Source organism: Odontesthes bonariensis, chromosome 15 (genome assembly GCF_027942865.1).
Source record: "Odontesthes bonariensis isolate fOdoBon6 chromosome 15, fOdoBon6.hap1, whole genome shotgun sequence".
Taxonomy (NCBI): domain Eukaryota; kingdom Metazoa; phylum Chordata; class Actinopteri; order Atheriniformes; family Atherinopsidae; genus Odontesthes; species Odontesthes bonariensis.
The window spans coordinates 18511410-18537119 of record NC_134520.1 but is presented as its reverse complement, the minus strand read 5'-3'; the positions used below and the strand labels follow the sequence as shown (position 1 = coordinate 18537119).

Genomic DNA, 25710 nt, shown 5'->3' with positions numbered 1-25710 from the left:
GCGTATCTCGGAAATGTTTCTATGTGAAAATGTGCAAGTTTGAATCTTGCGGGTGTGCACTTGGGTTAAAGTGCCATATGTGCATGTGTGTATGTATGTGTCTGTTTGGTCATCACGCAGCAGCTCATGGGCTCTGCTGAGCTTTCAGGCTGTCTCACTGACGATAACTGTGGTGTAATCATTTTCACCTCAGAGGAGCTCCATGCTGAAGTTTGCTATGCTGAATGTCTCCTGCAGAGGGCAGCGCTCACCTTCCTTCAGGTCAGCAGCCAGGCCTCGGCCACTTAGTGTGCCACTAAATCTGCCACCACGAATCATTGTTTAAACTTGTCAAACCCTTGCTTCTTCTTCTCTCAGGATGAAAACATGATCAGTTTTATCAAAGGTGGAATCAAAGTGAGGAACAGCTACCAGATTTACAAGTGAGAATCTCTTGCATGTTCCTAAACGGGATTGTATCTTTCCATTAATGGAGCTTTTTTTCCCCCCGCATCATTTAATCTCACTGCTCCTTTATCTTCACTTCACAGAGAGCTTCACGCTATCCTCCAGTCCTCTGGATACACTCATGGTGACAACCATGGTCATTTTGAGGGTGGTGTTAAACTGGGGGTAGGAGCCTTCAACCTAGTAAGTAGAGGTCTCACTGTAAATTTGTGTGCTTGTGTGTTAATGGTCACTGAAAGAGTAAAAGATCAACATAAAGAGTCACGATAATCTAACACGCAGACAGCCAGTAGGTTTTTAACTTTGTCCCCTGATAAAAAAATGACTCTACAGCTTTGGAAATACAGGATAATTTCCTTGGAAACCGCCCTTGCTTTAATGATAAAGAAAAGCCCTCTAATACTGTTGCTAGCCTTTCAATTACATTGCTTGTCTACTTCCTGCAGATGATTTCCATGTTGCCCACGCGGACACTCAAGCTGCTGGAGTTTGTTGGTTTCTCTGGTAATAAGGTGAGTCCTGTTGAGAGGTGTGAGCCTGTTAAGTCTAAAAGAAGGACATTTCTTTTTTTAGTTAGAGATATATTGAGGGCCCTGTGTCAGATGGATTGGTGGTTGGATATATTGAGTGGAGGCGGATCCCTCTGCTTTGTTTGTAGAGTGTGATCTTCTCTGAATACTGCCTGAATTCACAAGGAAACTGGGCTGTGATTTTCCGGTGAAATTCTTCTCGCGACTACTGAGATGACTGTGATGAACCTGAAACTTTCAGGGGACTCGTGAATCAAAAGTTGAGAAATGCACAACTGACTTTGAAGCTTTGATCATAATGACTAAAGACGTCTTTTCACAATGTAACTTCCTGTTATTCGACTGTGCTGGTTTTACCGCTAATTGACCCTGTGATCGTCCATGAACACAGGTTTAATTCAAACTCAATTTTGTGTGCGTGTGTTTGTGTGTGTACATGCAGGAGTTTGGCCTCCAGCATCTTCAGGAGGGCTCTGCAGAAAGCACATTCAGGTCCTTCCTGTGCAATATGCTGCTGCTCTGTTATCACACATTCATGAGTTTCATATTAGGTGAGCTATAACAAACACACAACAACAAACGGACAAGAATCTAAGCCGTCTAAGCTGGTTTTGTGCTGAATATCCTTTGCAGGCACCGGAGAAGGAGACGTTGAGGATGCAGAGAAACTTTTGCAGCCATATCTCAAAAAATATCCGAAGGTTTGCCGGAATGACGGTCTTTGCTTTCTTTAAACGGCTGCGTGATTTGAAGTGTCATGTTCCCAAACAATCTGTTTTGCCTCTCTCCAGGGATCCATCTTTTTGTTCTTTGCTGGTCGAATAGAAGAGATCAAAGGCAACCTGGATGCAGTACGTACTTTTTTCCAACCTGAAAATGGCAGAAATGCCGTCACATCTGCAGTAGCCCTGCTTTGTCGGATAAAAGTAGTTAAATGACCCTACTTGTGTCTTATTTTACGAGAGGAAGTGATAGTGTTTACCATCATGTCAAATAGCCTCTCCCCTAAAGGCTTCATAATAGATGTGGTCAGACACCACACAGTGTCAGGCCAGAGATGAATATGACTTCAGGAAATCCTGCAAGTGCTGGCAAAGATTAGTTCGCCAGATATGTTGTATCCAAAGTCATCGTAAACTGAAATTATGACCTCTCTTTTGGACCTAAAGCTTGTTAAGAATTTAACACATTTTGAAGTTTGAGTTTAACTTTTTTTGTAATTTGTGTGTTTGTTTTTCATACTCTTTAAGTATTGTTGCCAACTTTCAGTCCTGAACCATATTCAGAATAAAGTAAATTTGTGTTCACTTCACTTGATTGTCTCCCAAAGTGAATTTAGCGAAACACCGACTGTGTTTCTCGTAGGCTATCAAGCGTTTCGAGGAGTGCTGCGAGGCTCAACAGCAATGGAAGCAGTTCCACCATATGTGCTACTGGGAGCTGATGTGGTGCTTCACATACAAGAGGCAGTGGAAGATGGCCTACTTCTATGCTGACCTACTAAGCAAGGAGAACTCGTGGTCCAAGGTAGGACACTACAGTGTTGGATATGAGCATGTCCTGAAAAAGTTAGAAATAAAAAATATAATTTAATTGATATCAGATAAGGGACATTCGAGAATAGCCTTTTTCCGAGTCACAAGAAAGCAGAAGAAAATCACCAGTGTTGTGACATTTTTTTCCCCTTTTCTATTGAAAAAGAAAGATGAGATTGCAATAGTAAGCACTTTTTCCTTCCCTCAGGCTACTTATGCGTACATGAAAGCAGCCTACCTCAGCATGCTGACGGAGGATGATTGTCTAACCTTTGGGGAGACTGCACTAACTCTGTTCAGGTATAAACTCAGATGCTGCTAGTGTTACTCACAACACAGTGAAACGGAAACACATTCACGGTAGTATTTAAAAGCTTGAGTAACCCTCACTGAAACGTCTGGAACGTGAAAGAGCATAAGGATTAAGATGGAGCATTTTGAAAAACAGTAAAAAAAAAAAAAATACAAAAAGATTTAGGAATATATTTTAGAAATATGAAATACTCAGAAAAAAACTTATTAAGTGAAATGAACAAAAGCTTTTTCAAAAAGGTGAGTTTTAAGCTTGGTTCTAGGATGTAGATGTTTCGTATCCAGACTGGCAGCTGGTTCAACAGGAGAGGAGCCTGAAAACTGAAGGCCCTGCTTCCCGTTTTGCACCTGGAAATTCTGGGAACCACAAGCAAACCTACTGTTGCAGAGTGAAGTGAAGTTGCTGGTTGTAGGGAAACTATAAGATCTTGAAAATAAGAAGGAGCAAAGCCATTAAGCGCTTTAAATGTGGTAAGACGGATTTTAAATTGTATCCTTTCATTCAGTCCAGAACATTGTGGAACACCATAATTGGCTCTGGGAAGATAAGAGGACAAATCATTTACACATACAAACTGAAATTGGTCAGAGAGATATGACTTAAACCAGTCCAGAGCAGTACGCTTGATCCCAATGATATGTTCAAGTCTTTGTAGTAAGATGTTGTGGGCGAGGTTGTCAAATGCAGCACTGAGGTCTAACAGGGCAACTACAGAGACAAGAGTGTTGTCGGAGGCCATAACAAGGCCACTGGTAACTTTAATTAATACAGTTTTGGTACATTGGTGTACTCTAAATCCAAACTAAAACAATTAATACAGACCATTCCTCTGCAAATAGGCAGTTAGTTGTTTAAAGGCGACTTTTTCATTGATTTTGGATATAAAATTAAAGTTAGATAGACAGTAGGTCTGTAATTGGCCACTACATCTGGATCAAGAGGGAGCGTGTTAAGCTATGGTTTGATAAGTGCTAACTTAATGACATGTGGAACATGGCCGGTTGAAAAAAAAGTAGAGGTTGTGGATTAATTCAAAATGGCGTAATTATCTTGGTGTAGCCAGGTTTCTGTTAGATGGGAGAAAAGTATTCAATGCTCAGTATTGAGATTGTTTAACACCAAAAAGAGATCTTATATTTAGGAGTATCCATCTCATTGTACTAGAAGATATCTGCAAGTAATAGTGAGGATCAATATTCACACTAATGACATTTTGAGAACACAGACAAAATTATTGAGCTTTAAAATTATTCGAGAGGTGTCCACCAGAGATTAAAACAGGGATAGGATGAGGTTCAACAGGATGACAGGGCAAGTTCCCTTGAATGGTTGGTACAGTATATACTGTATGTTAATATTTGGAACCACAGAGAAGGAAGAGGATGTATCTAAACAGAGTGTACAGGACTTAAACAGTCAGTCAAATTATCAATTATTATTTAACAGCCGGATTTATTTGGATGCACACCATCTCTGCTAAAATTTGAAAACTGTTACAAAAAAAGCTTAAAGTTATCGATAAAACCCATTTGTTGCAACCTTCAGGCAGACTGCAACCACCTGCTGAGCCTGCTAAATTCCATAGTGTTTGAGGCAGTTAAGAAGATGGTTAAAAGCAGCTTTGGTAAACCCAGATCAGTGTATTGTTTGTGTTCTGTAAAGTCTTAGGGGGGAAAAAAGATAAGAGCAACATGCAAAAGTATGGGAACCCCTTCGAGCTCTTAGATAACTATGACCAAGTAATGAATTCAATTGGCTTTTTGGGGCTATGGCTTCTTCACAGACAGGTAAGGCCAATTGGTGCTAATTTTACATCTTTAGTGATATTCTCACTCCTCCTCACAAACCTTGTTAGAAGATTCAGCATCCATGCTTCCTATCAGCAGCAGCGGAGTGCTCTGTAAATGGCAGTGATAAATGCCCCACTAAGCATGAGAAGGCTGAAAGAGGAAGAAAAAAGCGTCTTCAGGTGTCCAGTTTGTTTTCCAGTTTGTGACGTAATTAAGTAATGGCATTTGACAGGAACATTGAAGGTCACGTTGAGTTTAGCTGAACTGGATCAAAATGTTCAGAGAACAGCTTGCAGGATTGCCAGGAGGGAGAGTAAAACCTCCTGCGTGAGAGCAAAACACATTTAAGAAGATTCTGCAGACTCTGGATTGGTGGTGCACTTCTTTTCTGTGTGGTAGCAACATCTACACAAACACGACCTCATCGGGAGAGTCAGCAAAGGAAAACCTGTCCTGCATCCTCACCTCAAATTTCATTGTCATAAGTTTGCAAATTAGCATTTTTATTGAGCCGTGTGTGTTTTGTAAACTGTTGAAGTTGAAGTAGAACTTTTTTTTTTTTTTGTCTCGATGTGCAAATTTGTGATGGTAGAAAAATACATGCAGAATTTCATAAAAAGGACACTTATCTAGTTGTGAAGCACAGGGGCAGATCATTCATGTTTTGGACTTGTGTTGCAGCCTGTGTCGTTTCACTCGCAGAGGGAAAATTTAAGATTGAATTACATCCAACAAAACTTAAAGCAAACATTCAACCATCTATTGAGAGAAGATGGGACAAGGATGTGTTTACAGCAGGATAATGACCTCAACGTGCTTTATATCCTCAAGAAGCTCAAGTCTCCCCCGCAATAAACATAATTGAAAACCTGTGGTTTGATCTCCATAGAGAAGAGCATGCAAGACAGCCCGAGAATATCATAGAACCCGAAGCCTTGCAAGATGAATAAAAAAAGTCTCCCAGACATTAACAGAAAACTGTGATTCTTTCAAAAGACAATGTTGCCAAGGACTGACTCCAAAGTTTAACTTGGGATTTTACGTTACTCATTTCTAACTCTAAAAGAGAGAAGTTGGAAAAAAAACAAAAGTAAGAAATATCTCACCTTTAGCTTTATACCTATTGGTAATCGGGTCATTGTAGTTCTCATAACTATCCACATTAAAAGAAACAACACTATATGAATAATATTATAATGTTTTATTCATTTATTATAATGTTCCAGGGGGGGATGTATACCTGATAGGGATACCAGGTACAATATTGCAAGATTTGATTTGATACTATATGTCCCATGTTTTCTCCATGGTACTTATATTTATGGATACGTTGTTTTATGATTCAGGCAGGTCCCTGGGCTGAAGCAGAAAATAGCAGGGAAATCTTTACCAACAGAGAAGTTTGCCATCAGGAAAGCCCGCCGCTACTTTGCAGAAAGGCCTATTCCTCTTCCTGCTCCTCCGCTGGTCAGTACTGAATGATGCTTGTGTCCAGCAATGCTTGTTGTGCGGCTGTAGCATTCATTTTCACGATAGTGCATTTTACTGTTTCTTTGATGTAACTGGTCAAGCTACATGGCACATGTTTAAAGAACAAATTGAGTTAAAGTATGCCCAAAGTATGACAGAGAGAAAGTTCCTCTATCTGTAGTAAATCATTTGTAATTTACTGTAAATTGTTTATGCCTCCCTGTGTTGCCTAGGAGATGATGTACATCTGGAACGGCTATACAGTCATCGGCAAACACAAAGACCTTACCGAGGGCATGCTCCAAACTCTGGATGAGGCGCAGACGAAACTTGAAAGCACCCCAAGTATGTGTAACCATAGAAATTCATTCACTTTTGAAATGGATGAGGTAAAGCTGATTCAAAATATGTTTGACGCTATATAGATTCTTAAGAATTAGATTTTTGATCTGTATGGTCCTTGCTACTTTTTTTCAGGGACAGAGTTCACCATAGATGACCAGTGTTTGCTGAGCCTCTTGAAGGGGCTCTGTCTCAAACACCTGGGACACCAAGAGGAGGCTGAACACTACTTTACCCTTGTGCTCTGCAAGTAAGCCACACAGACACAACAAAGTCAGAAAAGCACATTATCTGTTTGCACCACTAACAACACTGACTTATGAGTCATGTATCTTCTGGTGACTGTTTATACTGAGAGACACGCAACATAACATTTAAGGGGAATCTTTGTACGAGTTGATTTGACATCCACCTTTATGTTTGGTTGTTTTTCTACAGTGAGACTCAGATCAAATATGACCACTACTTAGTTCCTAATGCACTTCTGGAGCATGGTCTGCTGTGTATTGAGCAAGGTAGAAGAGATGAAGCCATTAAACTCCTAGAATCAGCAAAGTAAGTATTTCAACCAATAGACTATATCCAGTTAATCTGTATTAACCGTGAAGTCTTTTAAATCATGGATTATGCACTTGCTCCATTTTAATTAAAAAGTGTTCTAAGCATTATATACACATAATACTTGACTAAAAGTAGTTATTCTTGACATATATTGCTTTATTTGAATATCCATTCATTCAATTATGTTGTTTTCAGTTTATTTAACATTTAGACTTTCTTTAGACTACTTTTTTGTATAGAATTTTACCTTGGATGGGACTGTAAATGTCTCCTTCTTGCTCTGTTTCAGGAACAATTACAAAAACTACTCCATGGAATCACGAACACACTTCCGTATTCAAGCTGCTTTGCACAAGGCCAAGGGAACTGGGGAGAATGGCATCCATGTGCCCTCTAGCCCATAACATAAAGAAGAGGGCACACAAGGGCAGAAACAGCTCTTAGTTTCTTCAGCCCCACAATGCAACACTCAACTACACCAGCCCCGCCTGCCAGGGCGGGTCATTTGTTGTTTTCATCGAGAGTTTAGGGGAGGAAGAAGTCTAGTTTTCCGCACGTGTGCCACTTTTATGGACAGTTGCAGCTCTGTGTTGCCTTCACTGGCTTTGATTGATATGCAATGCATTATTTGAAATAGATATGAGTTAAAAACCTGCCCTTTATGTGTATGAATTAAACATTGCCTCCAAAAGGCTTCTGTGTCTGTAACAGTGGCCAACTGTAAGGGTTACACTACACAAGAAAACAAGCTCAAATTTGTGTAATATGTGCAGTAGATTGTTCCCACTACCAACCTTGACATAAATGTACAGGGTCTTAGGGCTGAACCTGAATACCGAACAGTCTCCATATAAACGACAGAAGCTAACTCACCCAGCAGCACCATTTGACTAACTTGCTACAAAGCTCTTCCACTTTTTCTTTAATGTAAATAAGAGATTAATACTGTATCACCGAGGTGACATGTAATCTGAATCCAGATATTTATCAGAACATGCAACTCACCACTTAGTTTCTGAGGATTATGAGATCATTTTATGTAGCTAATCGAATCCAACATGACCCAATTAGGTATCAATTCTGAGTGTCAGATTCATATATTTAAACTACATTATCATTGTGTTTGTCAGAGTGAGTGAGCGTTTGATTGTTGTTGTCATTCAGAAGAAATAATCAACTCTAAAATTCTGTCTTGTTACGGTGGAGTTTTGTGGCTTTTTGAAGGAGTCAAAAAGAAAAAAGAAGGGAGAAAAAAAAGCCTGTAAGACCTGCAGTGAGAGTTTACATCTATATACTGTAAATGGGACCTTTTACACAAAATGTCCCATTTCAAGAAGACAGATGAATTTGTCTTTTAGAAACGCAGACTCCCTCCTTTTCTCCTCCTGGTGTGTGGGACAGGCTCCAGCAGTACTTGAGCTTGAACAAACGGGCCATTCACAGCAAGCAGCGAAGGACTGCGTCCTTGTCTGCCTGTTGCATTTTTAGTAGGTGAAGAAACACTGAATCACCACAACCACTAGAGTCCTCATTCTGAGCATCGTCTTTGATCACCTTCTGCTGCTCCTGTTTCAAACACCCTTTTCCTAGAAGCACCCATAGAGGGACTTTAACCACATCCTGTTTCACATGATTTCTATATGAATAAATATAACACCTATTTTCGTGATTGCAAAGGCTACGTTGAAAAAAATATGTGTTGGAATCAGAGCACTGATAATTTGTTTGCAACTGAGTGAGATTTGGGATTCAATTTAATGACTTGGAGTAAGTTTAACATTTTCTTTTTGGGTTTGAGAAAAAATGTTGTTCTACCTGCAATCTCTCTCCAGAATATTGCAATGAAATATCACACTTTACTTTCTAATAAGTAATTAAACTTACTTTTCTTTTTTCTCCTCTGGTCTTACACATACAACTGCAAGAAATTCTAACCAAAATACTGTGGTGTTTACACAATCTGTATATTATATTGGGCATGGCTACCCACTTTGCAGAGTGACATTCTTGTACATGTTCCTGTTGTAATTTATGATGAGAAACTAAACATCCCGTTTTGTGCTGTCATCTCTTTGTTTCTTTTGTCATTTGAGCACTACAGATTTTCAAAATACAATGTGCACAGTACAAAGGAGTATTATTTACAGAGAAGGGAGGCGCTGCTTTCTCGCAGATCTTTTCTTTGAACTCGTTCTCATGTGTGTCCGCTATAAGAGGTAAAGTAATTTCACCCTGTTGATATGGAAGACTAGGGCAGCCAGGGACAAGAAGATAACGTGAATTGGTGCACACATATTCGGTCGAACTAAAAAATACAAATAAAGAGCTTGATTTTAGCAGCAAGAAAACCTTTAAACAATTTGTTATCCAGGAAGACTCAAGAAGGCAGTTCAGGGGGTAGCTAGAATGCCCTGAAATTGCCATTGGCACGACTAATTTATCGATTTAAGCTCTGTTTATGTTTTCATCACAGGGCAAGGTGACCACAAACCTGATTGGTTGTCAACAAGACCAGCGAGTGCTCATTGGTTCCTTGCTTGACAAGGGCGGGGCTCCACGTTGCTACATCACCACCTTTTGTCGTTGTTCAGCAGCTGCCTTCAAATTGGAAAGTCCCTGATAGATAGGTTTCAGACAGGATAGCTGTGGCTAGCTTTTAAATGAGGCACATAAATATTTCATTTGTCTCGTTGCTTCTGCAGATATAACCTTCTGGACGGCTGTCTAAGCCGTAGTTTTGCTGCTAACTCTGTAGATGCTCCCCTCCGAGTGCTAGCTGGTGTTAGCAAGCTAGCTTTTTGTGTGGCTAGCTGCTAGCTGAAGGATGTTTTGTTGTTGAAATAGGCAGCCCTCCCATCGTCTGGGAGAGGAGATTCATCAGCTGTGAATGGAAAAACGCCCTCTCGACGCCTTTCCATCCACTGGTATTTTGAGTGAAAATAAGCCGTGAAATTCTTAATTTGTAAGGCGACACAGATAGACTGGAGAGTTTGATTGAAGAGGTAGGAGATGGGAAACTGTTTGAAATCTCCGACCTCGGATGATATTTCTCTGCTGCATGAATCACAGTCGGACCGTGCCAGCTACGGAGACGGTGCTGACCCCGATCAGGAGCCACCGCCCCCCTATCAGGTAACTTCCCCCAACTGTTTTGGACCATCACATAACCATCTTGCTGTTGTGTTTTGTCACAAGCCTGATCAGAGTTCATTGAATACCCAAACTTTGGATAATGTCTTGTTATGTGTGGCAGCTCTGGCCCATTTTACTAAATGTTTTTTGCCACCCCTGCCTTCAACCAGCTAAAGGTAAGCCTTTTGTAAGATAAACATTATGTGAGCACACGTCGGCTGTGTGCAGATTCAACAGCAGCCTTGGGCAGCAACCCAGCCCAACCCTCTGACCTCGTCCCTCCGCGGCATTGAAACTAATCCGCTTTGTTTTATCCCAAGGTCCTTTCTCTGTGAGTATTTTCCCTGAAGTCCTATTCTAATCAATCCTTCACTGATAATGACAGCCGCACGACTGGCGATAAACTTCATATAAACACACCGAACGAAGTACTTCTGGTTGATATAAAGTGAAGATGAAAGTAGACAGGCACACATCTGTAATGGGCTGCACTTGGTGCAGACCTCCCTCCTCAACTTGGAAGACTTTTGGACTCTTTTTGGAAAATTGTGACTTTCAGAAGAAAAAAAACAAAAAGCTCCTTTGACAGATTATCTACAGGCAGCAACTTTTGTTTGTCCTTGTTTCCTGAATTAGATCATAGTCAGACAGACCCGGTCATGTTGTAAGTGTAAATATGATGCTTGGTGTCGACCATGTAATCTGTTGTGTTCTGTGTGCAGAGGAGGCCGGTTTGTTATTTAAGGCAATGGCAGGGAGATTTCCTGTTACCAGGTCAAGCCGAGCCTCATCTGTAGGTTATAGATAAATATTGTGAAAGCACGAGAGACAGAATACAATGTCAGGTGAGTACATCGCAATCTCATATTGTTCAAAGCTACATAATTCTGTAATCTACAATCGAGGTAATTCCACAAAGTGCAAACCTTGCTTAGAAAACTTATTTGCTACAGTAAAAAGCACAAAGAGAAGAATTGCATGCCATCTGTCATCATCATATTATGTAACACTGAAAAACGTCAAACAGTGATTTGATGGGTGGTGGTTTTTCAACAGGAGATGGCATTGTAATGAGATCATTAATGTTACTCACTTCACCTGTTAGGCATTTCAGTGATTTTTATTTTTATTTATTTTTTTTTTTAACGCTTTTGTTGATGGGTGTTCAGTTAGAGCCTGAGAGCTATGAGAAACTACCATGCCATGCTCCAGGTTATGTATTTTTGCACAAGACATAGTTGTTACGACAGAGACTCCTGAAGAGCAATAATTTAAAAGCACCATCCCTTTTCCAATCTTGTTCCCAGGTAATTGTGTCTAACAAATCATCTGGTACATCAGAATAGATAAGCTCACACACACACATCACACAACTGTGTATACACTAATAATAATGAAGCATTGTTGACATTTAGAAAGCACAGATGTACTACATTGCTACACAGGTGAAACCGAGGCCATCGGGGCTGTTCTGGTTCATGAAAACGTCAGATGTTCGTTTAAAAGACCCTTTAAACTCCGATTCATAAACTTTTCTTATCACTCATAGCAATCCATCGGGGTGCCTCAGTAGTACAGTCAGGATTGCTAATGTACGAGGACGCTCGTGTTGGTGTGGTGTGTAATTAGGTCGTCCAGCTGTGGTTACAGAGGAGCAGTTTTCTATGGAAGAGCTCTGACTAAGCTTTCTGCTGTGTTGACAATGTGTGTACAGTTTGGTTTATGCAATGTGTTTATGCTGACAAAGTTTGATAAGAGGGTTAACTGACTGGTTAAAGCCCACTTATAAAGAACTCTTTCAGACCTGCCAGCTTCTCCCTGGTGACCACAGCAATCAGCACCTTAACAATCTCAACCCTGCCTGAAAACAACCCTGCCTTTTATTTTTTGTGCTTACCGTTCAGCTTTGCTTTTAAAGTGGTGTGTGTGTGTGTGTGATGGAAGTGACTAACTTCCCTGCTGTGGCCAATTTAAAATTGAATTTGGTGTGTCCAGTAAAAGCTGTTGTGTGCTGGGTGCCAGTATGCTCTGGATACTGGCTCGATGTCTGTCCTCCAAACAGAGTGAGATTTGCCAGTCACGGTGCAAAACTTGATGCTGGCAATCCCACTAGTGAAATCCTAAACAAAGATAACCTGAGCTCTGGCTGTGCTGGCTATGTTTCTTTTGGCTTGTAGTGCTATTTGGCCAACAATATCGACTCGGTGTTGGCTGCAGACGTTTGGAGATATCGGCTGTTGAAATAAGTGCCTTTTCTTTGATGGGATTTTATAGCTCTTGGCTTCTGATGCTCTGTGCAGTAAAAAAAGAACTGCCTTTGAAAACTGAAATCCATTTTCACCATCTTTTTTTTTTTTTTTTTTTTTGTTTTTTTTTTGTTTCCCCGAGTAGGCTTTTATAACAACTTGTTCGAAGAGCATAGCCTCTCACTGGAAACAGGGAAATCTTGGAATGATAAATTTGATAGAATTTGTTGAACCAACAAGAAACTTTTAAGTCGGATCAGAGCAAACGTTGCTTCATACTGTCAGGTTACATTTAAAGGCGGGGTAGGGGATCTTTTTCTGGAACATTTTTTTACATATTGCTTGAAATACTCTTCACACCCCCATTGCAACCAATTAATTAAAAGTTTTGACACAAATATGAAAAGTTTTAGTGGCCTCTAGAACGTACAATCTAGGAAAAACAGTATCCAATCATAGAGCTTGAAAGTCCCGCCCCCTTTTTTGCTTTTTTTTCCTACTTCCGTCGTCCCCATGGGACCTCATGCCTGGATCTATTGACATGGGCAGGATGATGTCTTCTGTTCCCAGTCATTATATGCCTTTTTACAGTACACGCATGATGTTCTGGGGTTAAATATGGATGAGTTCATGCAAAAACATTGGCGATTTGTCGTAGGAGTGCCTGGTTAAACGTTGTAAAAAAAAGTTAGGGTAAAAAGACTACATTGCGTCGCATATGCTACGTCACTGATCATATTTCCCACCATGGACGAAGCCAGACATATCACCACCAGCATAGCAGAAGCTCTCCACGTGCCCCGACTGGTAGTGGTTCTCTCCTCGGCTCACAAGTTTTCGTTCGCCCTCGAAAAACTGAGTGAAACTGGCCAACGACAGCGCCATGATTGCTCTTCTTCTTCCACTCCTCCGCGCGCCCAAACGTGATGACGTTTATTTTCCGTGCCAAACGCTACATGCTGTAGTTCGAGAAATGCTCAGAAAAATAACTTAAAGCGGCACTATGCAACTTTTTCATGGTCATAAAATTGCTTGGCAATCATCAGATAGCTTGGCTGACCTGTTCTGATGAAAACGGTGACATTTCCATCTCCATCTGGTGGCCCTAGCCCGAAACAGCGCTTGCAACTTTGCCTGTGGCGCCGCGTGCTTTGTTTACCTCTGGAAGTCTCGCGACACACGAGAGCCGAGAACTACTGCTTCACGGCAGGTCTAAAGGGCTCTGAGCCGAGCCAGGGAGCCTGATAAGACACACCTCTCTCCATTAGCTGTCGACGGCTAAATTGAATGTGGTTAGCTTCTAGAGTAGTAATATATAATATGGCTAGACTGTCGCCTTATTTTCTACGGAGCTCCCCCTACAGCTTTGGGGTGTGTATTGCATGGTAAACAAACCCCGTATTACTGAAAGTTGCATAGTGCCGCTTTAACAATGAAGCACTTATGCCCGCTAAACTGTTACGCTACTGGTATGAAAAAATATTAAAAAATGTCCTACACAACATATGTGAAATGCAAGACTCAATTCCATCAAGCGCAAAAAATAGTTTTATTCCGTCATGGCTCCGTCATTGACTTGAATGTCAAATTATTACACTTCCGTGGTCCCGAGGGGAGGAAGTTGAATGACGTCAAGGAGGCGGGACTTTCAAGCTCTGTTGTGAACGGACCGTTCACAATGATTGGATACTGATGCCGTCTATCAAACTGCAATCTGCTCCTCCCTCCCCCTCCTTCTCCCTGTGCGCGTACCCTGCTCCGTGAACGTCCAGAAGCTTGGCAGGAAGCTAAACTAGAGCCAGCTTGGCTAGCACCTAGCATTATTAAACGTATAGTTAGCATAAACTAAATACGGCAACAATCGATGCTTGCTGTCAGAACAGCGCTCGTGCACCTTCGTGCTCGTTCATGTACTCTAGAGGCGTGCCTTCGGGGGAAAAGTGAAGAAAAGGGTTGGGACTTTTTACCGGTGTATTTTCAAAATGCAGCTTCGCTGGACTCAAAATCCAGGATCTCCTACCCTACCTTTAATGATCCTAAATATGTCATTGAACTGAAAGAAACGACATCAAAGTAGAACTGTGATCACTTTGGGAAGTGATGAAGAGGACTTCCCTCTTGTTTCCCTGGAATTGATTATTTCATTGTTGGCTCCATCTTATATACAACAATAAGTCATCCACCCCAGGCTGACACAGACAATATGCAGCCAGACGGATTCTTATCTTATTGCTGGAGAGAGGGATGATTAACATGCTTTGACTTGATCATAAATTTCCTAGATGATCTTTGAGAGCATGGACTTTTGGTTAAAAGGACCAATGCTCAGATTAATAACTGCAGGAAGCTTCGAATATTGTATTGGACTGTCTTGTGTTATACTGTTAAATTAGATTAGAGATTAGATTGTTAAATTAAATCCTCTTACCAACCCTCAGGATTGGTGAGTGAAAATGAAGGTGTAAGAATAAAACTACAATTCAGTCGCTGCAGCTTAGCTCAAAGAAGTGCTAATTTTAAGTAAATTTGATGTCTGGCCTAACTTGATTTAAAAATAGTTCAAACTTGCACACTCTGTAAATGTCATCCAACCACCTTCTGCTTTTTCATCTTGCTGCATATTTAGAGGAAAGAGTCTTTCATTGTCTGCGTTGTGCCTCTCCACAGCCTGCGTTTGATATTGAGTAATTTTGTGGCTGAGATGAGGCAGAGCACAGAAGCACTCAAGGCTGAGGGCAGCCCGGAGTCCCCAAAGACGGATCCGGACGTCCACACGATTCTCAAAGTCTGACTGACTGCAGTAGTTTGATGGCTGAGCTTTCTATGATCAAGACAATATTTTGATTGCATTCTTTATAATCTCTGTCAAAGGGCGAGTATCATGCTGGCATGATTGACTTAAAACTAAGGATTGAGCATATTTTAACTACTGACACGCAGAGACCCTTTCGATCTCTGCCACTCGGGCGGTAACACAATGCACTTCAAACTGAAGGAACTTAAACAGATTGAACGTAAAAGATGCAAAAACATGTCTTTTTGCTATAATGTCAAAAAGATATTAAAGATATCTATCTGAAGTTTTGTTTACCCATCAAACAAATCGTTGTGTTGGTCACTGGTCTTGCAGCAGAAGATACAGGGACGGTAAATCTGAAGTAGCATGTATTTAAAATTGCACCAGCAACACGTGAATTGAAGTACCCTTTCTCTGTTAATGAAATTCAGAGCATGAAAGCCACACGTTTGCAGACACTGTGTAGACTTTGCATTGGCCTGGGATGGCTGGATGGCTGGATGAATGTTAAAACTAAGTGAAAGAGATAAATCCTCTGAGCCAACCACTCAGACTGGTGTGTCATTTAAGGTCTTGTCAAAAGGAGTGAGTGTGTGTCAGGGTTTGCTTCATATGAACTGGGAGGTGAGCAAAGCGGAGGGAGGTGGAGTTCGGATCGTGGGCTTAATGTTGGCGGTCGCTGTTGGCCTGTGCCCTCGTGTTTGTGCACAGACGTGTGTGCGGCATGTTGTGTGTTGAATGTGGTGATTTGGACAGCAGCTGGTGACACAGGTGCTGACTCATCGCTGTAGGACTGGGCTATGGGAGATAAGGCTATGTTTGCGCTTGTGTGACTGCTTTTGGCTCCCTTTTTTATGGCTTCTAAAACCCCAGTTTCACAATATTTATATTATATTTCCCAGTAAAGAGTTTTTATGAAATATATTCAGTTTGGAACACTATCTGTAAGCTAGCTGTAGCCTTATAGCTAAACAGGCTCAAACACTTTGCTGTCTTTAAAAGATTCACAGTGTTTGAATGTGATAACATGGATCTGAATGAGTCTTTTTTTTTTTTTTCATGTGTTTTATTTCCTCGGTCTCTTTTATGGTTAACTTTTGTGTGGACAAGAGCTATAGCGTGTCGGAAATGATATAGACCATGTCGAGTGATTGTCGGCCAAAGATGGGGTAAATTCAGAGGGTTCAGCATCTTGAGATTCGTAGATGCACACAATTGCGTTACTTTGGAGCGCCGACTGTCAAACGACTGGTTAGCTGTCAAGAAGACGGGGCTTGCTGTCAGCAGTTTGCTCTGAGCTCAGATAGCTCGACCAGTAAAAATGGAGTAGAAAAAAAAAATTCTCCTTTGGAGTTTGTGTCTAATTAGCTGTCAAAGCTGGAGAGGAGGCGAGAGAGAGAGTGGTCTGAACGGTTGTTGCGGCAGTTTTTATGACGCCACTGAGTCTGCGTGGCATCTCTGGGTGTAGACTGGGACAAGAAATGTGACAACATTCTTAAAGATGACTGTAAGATACATTTAGTAATAAGTGGAGGGAAAATTTCCCTGACTATCTTTAGATATGGAGGAGGAACACATACGTTCCAGGGGCCACAGTCAGAGATTACATGGAGTGTATCGTACATTTCGTATGAAGGGGATCTGTAATGTTTTGTGTAGATTGCCTGAACTTAAGTGCGTCCGCTTTCTCTCGGGGATGATTGAGTCACTTCATGAGGTGTTCGTCTTTAGCCTTGTATGGCAATGATCCACCCCGTTAGAAAGCCCCGAGTCACACATTACCCACTGTATTGTCTGAATATGTTAACAGAAACACTGTGTGTTTGAGGAGGGCGATGCTGACAAACAAGTCATTGTGCTGCAGGTCAGCGACATGGTCTGTCAGTATATCTCACACACACACACACACACGCACACACAAGTTGTTGTTCCTGAATGCTTACCACAAGGGCCAAGATTCCTCGATAACCACTGGTGTATTATTCCGTCTTCCCACACTTTAATTCTCGCCTCGTTCAACAGACGGCCTGCAGCTCAGGCTTACGGTCATAGGTGTCATGGTGGATTGGTCATTGCATGACGTGGTTATAATGGTCTGTATGTAACTGCTGTTTTTTTTTTAACTTTTTTTTTTTTTACTTCATCGGTTCATTCTGCTCAGACTTTAATGGCATATGACTGCTGTGATTGGAAATTAATGGAAATTTGTTATTATTTACTTAATAATCTTTCCTCCTTCTATTTAGCTTTTCTCCTGATTTTTCCCATCAAAATATTTTCCACATTTGTGCATCTTAAGTGAAGACATTTATGTCCTATGGTATGACGGTTTGTTCTCTTGTCCCGCATCAGTGGCCCAACTTCCTAATTTGATGAAGTAATGCGATACACACTTAGATTATCGTCCCACTGTCAGCCTATCCTGTTACCACATCAGCAAACATATCCTGTTATATTAATGTCCATCCTTTTCTTCCTCCTATTGTCCTTTTTCGCCCACGTCCACGCTGGTCTGCATTGTGTGCAGGTGCTGCGTGGTGGTCTGGTTTAAAGATTTTGTTGCTCTGCATTCCTACATAGAGATCTTTGATGTCAAATGAACACTGTCAACTCTTTTGTTTGCCTGTAAGCTATTTTTTCTTCTTTGTCTTGGTCCCTCACACGTGCATAAACGTACAGTTCGGCAAGAATCTTGGCTGTTGAGTTTTTGTTGAGCTTCTGGGGTTAAATCTATAGCTTGTGGGTTTAGAGTGCCTTTAGCTTTCCTTCCCTTGCTCCTTTTCTTTGAATTTCTCTCAGTTAGTGATGGATGATAGAGGTAGTAGAGTAAACGCCTCCTCTATCTGTTTGTTTTTCTTTCACATTAACTGTGTGCATCTGCTTTCCTCTCTTGTTGCCTATAATTTTCACTTCTCCTCCAGCTCGCCTTTAGCACCCTGGGTCTGGCAGGCTGACAGTTTCTGGTGCTGCTTGGATCAGCAGCCTACGGCATGTTTGGCAGAGGAAACCAAGGTCTGCTCTCCGGCTCAGTTAGTCACCACCCTCCATCCTTCTCCGTTTGTCCTCCTTTCACCCTCGCCACCTCCCTCTGTTTTCCTCTGACGCTTGTCTTCTTGGTCACCTCAAGGTTACTTAATTAGCAGTTGTTAAAGCCCGGCTGAAATGGCATGTATAACTAGTGAAATGTATGACAACAGTTAAACTGCTGACCACTGCACAGTCGAGCACCCTAACACAGAGTCCAGCTGCTGCTGCAACGGCGGCAGTCAGACAAGAAGAATAGAAGCTTCAGACAGGGCCACAGAAAGGGGATGGGAGTGGGGGGGTGCGGGGCGGGGCGCTCAGCTGTTAGGAATATGCTGACTCACGGGTTCAGTTGCTGCATTACTTAGAGGCCAACTGCTGGCTCGCACATTTATGCATTTTCTCCCCTGAAAACTTTTCGACTTTAAAGGCTACCTTTTCAAAGAATAAAGTTGGATTGTGTTTCAGAAGTGGTATCTTTGCCCGTAATGCTGACAAGAACGAACCCATTGTATCATCAGTAAGTTACCACTATGATTGTGCACAAAAAGGCCCCATTCACCTCGATTTGACCTTTTTTTTTTTTTTTTTTTTTTTTTTTTTTTCAGGTTACACCTGTCAACTTGACCATGTTTGTGTCTTCTTGTTAATTGTCTACTTGTATTTGTTAATAAACTTAAAAAAACAGAACATATATACATATTCATGTCGACTGTATATCATAAACACCAGGATAAATCGACTTTTGAACGAGGCTCTTTCATCTGTCTGCTAGCGTGTTAAACTAAGAGTAAGTGCCTCATCAGTTTTTGTTGGATTCCCACAAAGTTGGGCATGTTGGAATGTTGGCAGATTTAAAAACGTAAATAAAGGACTGCTTGGAATTCCTTTATTTCACATAATGCAACCTAACAGGATCTTGTCCAAAGCCACACCTACAATTGGTTTGGTCTTTAAAGTGTTTAGGCTCGCATGGTATTTGTCAAGCTAAGCAAAAACACGAGACCCTTTTCACGTTCAAGTTTGGCTGCTTGCTGCATAAAACAAAAATAAGGAAATTGAGAACGGTTGTTCATTTATGTGCTTTATTTTGCAGACTGATCAAACAAGTGAAATATATATATGAGAGAGTGTGTTAAATATTCGTGGTTGCAGATATCTTTCCCTCCTGCTGAGGCTTCTCTGTTGTCCTGCCTCTTTCATGTGTTTGGGCTTTGTGACAAAAGGTTATCTGTGGAGTGTGGATGTTCAGGTGGTTAAAGAAGGAGCTCACTTGATGGCATTAAAGTGGACTTAGCCTAATCTTTGACCTGGCTGTTCGGTCTTTTGAGCTGCACCAACTATGAGAAGTCTGTCTGTGGACTGAAGCATGTGCTCGGGGAGGAAGAGGAGGAAGCTGTGCACACACCGCAAGTGACAGCAGTGAGAGCTCAAGAATGTACGAGGAAGAAGGGAAGGAAGATGAACAGACTGCAAAGTGAGACAGTTGAGTTAATAGAAAGTCATTGAGTGTAAGAGGAGAGCCCACTCCGATGTACTGTGTCATTCTACTTCAATAAGTACAAAGATATAATGGAGGATTACCTGAGGTAGAAGAGATTAAACTGTGCAGTTTATTCTTTCTGATCACTGTCATGTCTCGGAAAGCTTTATTTTTCTAAAGCATATATAGTGCTCTTTGTACTTGGAGGAAATTAAAAAATACTACTTCATGGCTCTACTATTTAGATGTCCCGAGGCAAACAGACGCGCAAGAGAAAGAAAGAAACTTTGCTCTTGTCCCCTTTATATAAATGTCCAATAGCAAAAGTTACCTTTAATCACACCAGCGCTTAAACAAAAGTTAAGGTGATGGCATGGCTGAGTAATTTGGAAACATCCTGATCAATAATCACACAAGCTGACGTACGTATACTCACTACACACTGCACTTGCTGAACTATTTATAAGGCCAGTAAGTTGTTAAAACCCTATAAATAGTGAGTGAGTTAATCTGAATATGTTTTACTCATTTCATTCCAATATCATCAAAGTCGCTTCTGTGATGTTTTAATCCTCTACTTGTGGTTGTCTTGCCTTTATGTTAAACCTTTATGCCGACAGGCCAAATGAAAGACTTGTTACATTCAGTTTTAGTTGTGGGACAGAAGCTTTGGTTGCTTTGAAGTTTGATTTAGAACGGCATCAATTCCTTGTACTTTGAGTGAAATCTTAGGCTGTTTCACATGAAGATTAAAAGGTTGTTGTTTTTTTTTATCCTGAGGTAATCATTTTTCCGGGAAAGTTGAAACTTTTGCAGGATGTTTTGGTTCATGGCCAGTCATGACTCCATACTGTCGATGGTTTCACGCTGACTCACAGAAGAATCATTCAGAGACAGCTTGCGCTTAAACCTGCTGACTTATGCCCAGAGGTCATCCAGTTAAAGGGAAACTGTGTTAGAAATACTCTTTTTGAGATCATGTATGTTTCTAGGAACATACTTGCTGTTTAAAATCTTTTTTAACACAACTTGAAAACTAACTTGCCTCTTGCCAAGTCAAAGTTGCCATGTTGCTACATGCAGGCTGTTGAAACAAGCTGTGGGGAAACACTACCACCTACTGCCTGAGATCATAGTCCGCAGAATATGAGTCGACATATTATTGGTTTGGTTGCATCAGTTAGGGAGTAGTTGTTGTGAAGGCAGTCATTTTGAGAGGCATTGTAAAAGAATATATACTAAGACGAAGAATGCTTGTGGGATTATGAGACTCAAACAATTAACAATTAAGTATTTCTGTTGTGTTTTGAGTCAAATTAAAATCCACCCTTCAACCTTCAAGGAACTTGTATAGCACTGCTAACCACTGTTGTGTCGGTGGTGATATTTTTCCACCTCTTTGTATTGAAATCAATATTCGTTTCGCTTGAATCAAAAGAAACAGAAGGCAAACAGAGGTCTAACAGAAATGCACTAGGTTTGATGGAGATTTAGTTTGTGGATATTAACAAACCACAAGATACCCCATAGTAGCCATGACAGTTAGTAGGAGGAGCAAACTAAAATGAAAAGTATGCCAGCGAGGCGTCTGGATGGCACTGATAAATAAATGTAACTTGAGTATTTCCTGTAAATACTTTCCTCCAGGGTCCACTTCTTCCAATCTGCTAATTTCATGTTATGTAATTGTTGGGTATACTTTAAAGACATAGTTGTTTAGTCTGGCTTTTATGTGGCCTCCCCTCCGTCTGCAGGAACAGATCCATGTGCCTGTCTACCACCCAACACCCAGCCAAGCCCGACTGGCCACGCAGCTGACTGAAGAGGAGCAAGTCCGCATCGCCCAACGCATCGGACTCATCCAGCACCTCCCGAAAGGCGTGTATGACCCGGGCCGGGATGGCTCTGAGAAGAAGATCAGAGAGTGAGTAGAAACTGAAACTCAGCAGGGTAATTTGAGCACCACTAACACAGTGATGTGTGTTCAAAATCCCCATGAGACAGTTGAAGCTATGCTCTTTGCTTCAGCATGAAACGGAAGTTGGTGAGGCAACCTTTCTCCGGAAAAGCCCAGTCTGCTCTGATTGGTCAGCTCAAGTGTGCTGATGAGGCATCGCCCACCATTCTGTATCAGCTCTGTGGTGATTAAAAAAAAATTTGGCAAGCATTTAATTTGATGTAAAGTTAGTATACATCCTTAAGTGCAATGCAGGGCAAGCCAGCAACATGTTTTAGTGATTCTCTAGTGAATGACAGGCTACCATTCAGGATGCCTTCAAAACTACTTTCTAATCATTGTTGGAACAGATACTGATGATAACAGGTTTTAACTAGTATTTTCAATAATACAGTCGCTTAATTCAAATACTGCCGGCTCTTTGATGAAATGAAACCAGAATACTGTCCATGAAGATTAAACGTGATTACAAGTTGCTCTGAATATCAGATTTCTATATATGGTCATCTACTGCAGGCACAAGGTACTCAGGAAGTACTGGCAATACAGCCGACAAATACTGGGTACTGCCCCTTGTCGTACTTCTAGAAGTTTTCCTGTGACAAAAATCTGGCTTTTAGGGAGGAGGGCTAAAAAGGAACAGGAGCTTGAATGACTTGTTTCCAACTGAGGGCAGAGCAAAGAGCTGCTTAAAAGTCCAATATGAAAGGAAATCAGGACAGGAAATAAGTTATTGAACTGTGAATCTTAAAAAGCCACTCTTGTGGACCAGCTTTTGAGAGACAGGAATGAGTACAATAAACCCGTTTTACAATTTAAACTATACAGTTTTCTGCATACACTGCTTTAGTGCACATACCAACTGTTGCAAGATCAGTGATTCTTAGAAAAGCTCCTGACAATCACGCTGCTAACTAACTGGTGCATTTCTTATATTTGTATGCATTTAACTTCTCTTCAACTGCTTCCTGCATATCTGCGATGTCCATTTCCAGTCTGAAACAAAACACTGTTTTGATGGGGAAAATTCAGAGTCTGTGTTCCCCTCTTGCAGGTGCGTCATCTGTATGATGGACTTTGTTTATGGAGATCCCATCCGGTTCCTGCCCTGTATGCACATCTATCATATGGACTGTATAGATGACTGGCTGATGAGATCCTTCACCTGCCCCTCCTGCATGGAGCCTGTGGATGCTGCACTGCTCTCCTCTTATGAGACCAACTGACACAAACGCCTGCGGACCACACTGGATGCACACACAGGATCTACGCAAAACTTCCACCTTGCTATCTTGTATCCGGGATTAGTAAGAGGGGGATATAAAGCAGTGATTATGTAAACAATGTACGATTAATTCAGTGTGTGCACTAACATACTTGCGTGGATGCGAAGGTGTGTGTGTGTGTGTGTGTGTTTGTGTGAACAATTCCCTCAGTTGGCCTGCTGGACAGGATTACATCTGAGAAAGGACCGGAGGGATGAGGAGTGCTGGTGGGAAGGCCGAGCAGGAGGAAGCAAGGAGAATGTGGCGGAAGGTCAAAGGGAATGGATTTCGGCTAACTCTCGTGATTAAGATAACCTTTTGCAATCTACTTTTAGATATACCATACACGCACACAGCAGGACACATTTCCTTTGTTTCCTCCCCATGACTGAAAAGAGTCAGAGAGAAGAGGAGAGGCATTTGACCTCCATCATCGGGCTGCAGAACTGAATTGCTGATACCGGATGACTCATAACCCCAGACAAAGTAGTAAAATGTCTCTTTCAGGACTTCTGCCTGTTTCTGAGTCATATTTGCTGCAAAAGTTGTTACAGATCCAGACGTGATGGCACACAAGACTACTATTGACGGCCATCACTAGAGACCGAAGTTTTCTTTTTCTGCCGATGGACCACAGGCTTCCTCTCGTCTTCAGATTCGTCTCTGTACAGTTTGATGGGATTCAGTGACTGATTGTCCTGTGGCGTTGTGAAATCTGTTCCTCGTTTATTTTTGCCAGTCAACATAAAGGGCTCTGTTGAACCGGTGTTAACCAACAACACAGACGATACAAAAGAAAAACCAGTGCGTGTGCTTTACTCACTAATGTGATGGGTAACTGGTGTTGTGTTGCTGTTAAGATTCTGCCTGCTCATGATTTTTCTTTCAGTCAGTGAGATCCCAGATTATGGGCCAAAGCACAAGTCAACCAGTTGAATAAACCATTGATATTAGATAGTTGCACTTCTTAATCAGACTTGTGTTAAGAGGACCATATGCATTCAGTAATTATTTCAGTGTAAGGTATCTGATTTGGTTCACGTGCATCCTCTTTAAAGCTGCAATGATTTGTAGTGAAAGCCGCTGTCTCTGCTGGAGCAGGAGTCGGCACCTAATTAATTACATGATCTGAACTACTGCAATTAATTCTAAGGTTCATTTCTTTTTTTTCCTGTGAAGGCTAAATTTGCGACATACAGGTTGGCCTCATTGATCGTTTCCGCATTTATGAAGCTTCTCCAGTAACAATTATTCTACCAGATATGATCAGAGTGAACTCTTCTCCACTTCTGACCTTGAGTTCTCAGTTTTTACAGATTATTTTACTCATTGTCTTAACATTAGGAGGCCTCGATGTCAATGATTTTAAAATTTATATTGCCAAGGTCACTCGGTTTACTGCTGAAGCACAAAGGATCCAGTTTCCAGGTCATTTTTTTCCCCCGTGATTGAGAATCCTGCACGAAATCATTTGAGGCCCCACCCCTGCATCGCGGGTATGTTAAAGCTCACAGTGTAAAAACATGCCTTTAGTGGTTTTGTGTGTGTGTGCGTCTAAGCGTTTTTGTGTCAAAGGTTTTACGGCCCCTGTGAGTGTTTAGAAAAGATTGGTTGTCAGACAGGTGGGCAGCTGTCGGCACCTTAGTTTTTGCACTGTACTGTGTTGGACTTGCAGTATATCTTTATGTTGTACGTCGTCCTCCATCATCAAGATGGAGCTTCATGGCCTTCGGTTTTCACGTGAGAAAGGGTCGGAGTCAGCTGCTAAAATGGGAGCAAAGTCCAGTAAACATTAAGGAAAAAGCAGAGAGGAATCATTCACAGGCTGGTGCTCAGCTGTCAGCCATTGTTCATGTTCTGAGGAATACTGAAAAATGGCTCTCCTACATTTCCACCCAATTAAGAAATGACACCATCCACTGTCCAGTTGCACCGACGCTCTTTCCTGCACTCTGTGACAGTGCTGTGGTTTCACTGATGACCATGTTGGCAAAATAGGCCAAGTTTTTGGTCTCAATCGGAGGAGTCCATAAATGGAGTCCATCTACTTATCCTGGAACATTTATACAGTGCATAATGAAAAAATTGAAAATGCTCGTATCTCCGGAAATGACACAGGCGCTTTTCTTTTTCCCTTTCTTTTTAACAATGGCACAGCTGCTCAAATTGTTGCTCAGTCACAGAACCTTGGCTCTGGCTCGACATCAAGAGAGATCTATTTATTTAAAGTGACCAGTCTCACAGGAATGGTGAGTGAGAGGTGGTGCTCTCTTCTGCGAGACTGAACAGCAAAGTTTTCTCATGTGTTAAGGGGGTGTGTGTGTTGGTTTATGGATGCTTGTATAACCTTTCCTTGTTTGTAAGCATAAATATACATATGCTGTGTACTAAAGGCAAATAATAAAAGGACATTGCAACAGAGCACAAGATCCAGGGTGTGTGATTTGTTTCCTGTGTGGACAGTAAAAAGGGGAAGATCATTCTTAATTTCAGTTTTGCAGTACATGCAATGTGCGACCTTTCTTTTCACCACTGAAATTCAAAGGCTTTCTTTTACTCTCAGAACTTGGCAGCATTTGGTTAATATTTATCCCGAGCACATAAGATTCAAAGCTCAACTGGCAACTTTTTCAGACTTCCTCATTTCCCCTTTCTCAGTCCCATCACCTAATCAATCGAGAACTGTTGGCAGGGTTCACTCGATTCAAAGGAACTATCTGAACGTTTCTAAACTTTCCCTTCGAAGCAAAAGGATCTGCCTCAGTTTTGTAGCCCATTGGTAATTGTTGCATTTGTTCTACCATCAGGACACAAGGTC

The 25710-nt window shown here is 41.4% G+C and overlaps 2 protein-coding genes across 3 annotated transcripts in view; both read left to right on the top strand.

Moving 5' to 3' along the window:
• ttc39a (tetratricopeptide repeat domain 39A) overlaps nt 1–9055 on the top strand; it is a 28684-nt gene extending 19629 nt beyond the window's left edge. For both annotated transcript variants that reach the window (XM_075485327.1, XM_075485328.1), the window contains 14 exons: nt 194–261; nt 358–422; nt 531–630; nt 894–959; nt 1420–1528; nt 1611–1678; nt 1769–1828; nt 2343–2504; nt 2721–2812; nt 5962–6082; nt 6319–6430; nt 6563–6677; nt 6866–6982; nt 7278–9055. In XM_075485327.1, the coding sequence (XP_075341442.1) occupies nt 194–261; nt 358–422; nt 531–630; nt 894–959; nt 1420–1528; nt 1611–1678; nt 1769–1828; nt 2343–2504; nt 2721–2812; nt 5962–6082; nt 6319–6430; nt 6563–6677; nt 6866–6982; nt 7278–7392 (1370 nt within the window). In that variant the 3' untranslated portion in view covers nt 7393–9055. The remainder of the gene's footprint in view (nt 1–193; nt 262–357; nt 423–530; nt 631–893; nt 960–1419; nt 1529–1610; nt 1679–1768; nt 1829–2342; nt 2505–2720; nt 2813–5961; nt 6083–6318; nt 6431–6562; nt 6678–6865; nt 6983–7277) is intronic.
• Nucleotides 9056–9550: 495 nt separating this feature from the next.
• rnf11b (ring finger protein 11b) lies at nt 9551–25313 on the top strand. Its single transcript, XM_075485326.1, has 3 exons — nt 9551–10120; nt 21425–21594; nt 22682–25313. The coding sequence occupies exons 1-3, from the start codon at nt 9998–10000 to the stop codon at nt 22851–22853; spliced, it is 465 nt and encodes a 154-aa protein (XP_075341441.1). The 5' UTR covers nt 9551–9997; the 3' UTR covers nt 22854–25313.
• The last annotated feature ends 397 nt before the right edge of the window (nt 25314–25710 follow it).

Excerpts from the sequence above, each read along its gene's own strand:
- rnf11b (XM_075485326.1), top strand. The coding sequence starts at position 9,998 with ATGGGAAACTGTTTGAAATCTCCGACCTCGGATGATATTTCTCTGCTG. Across the intron at positions 10,121-21,424 it reads AGCCACCGCCCCCCTATCAG|GAACAGATCCATGTGCCTGT; the intron begins GTAACTTCCCCC and ends CTCCGTCTGCAG. Across the intron at positions 21,595-22,681 it reads TCTGAGAAGAAGATCAGAGA|GTGCGTCATCTGTATGATGG; the intron begins GTGAGTAGAAAC and ends CCCCTCTTGCAG.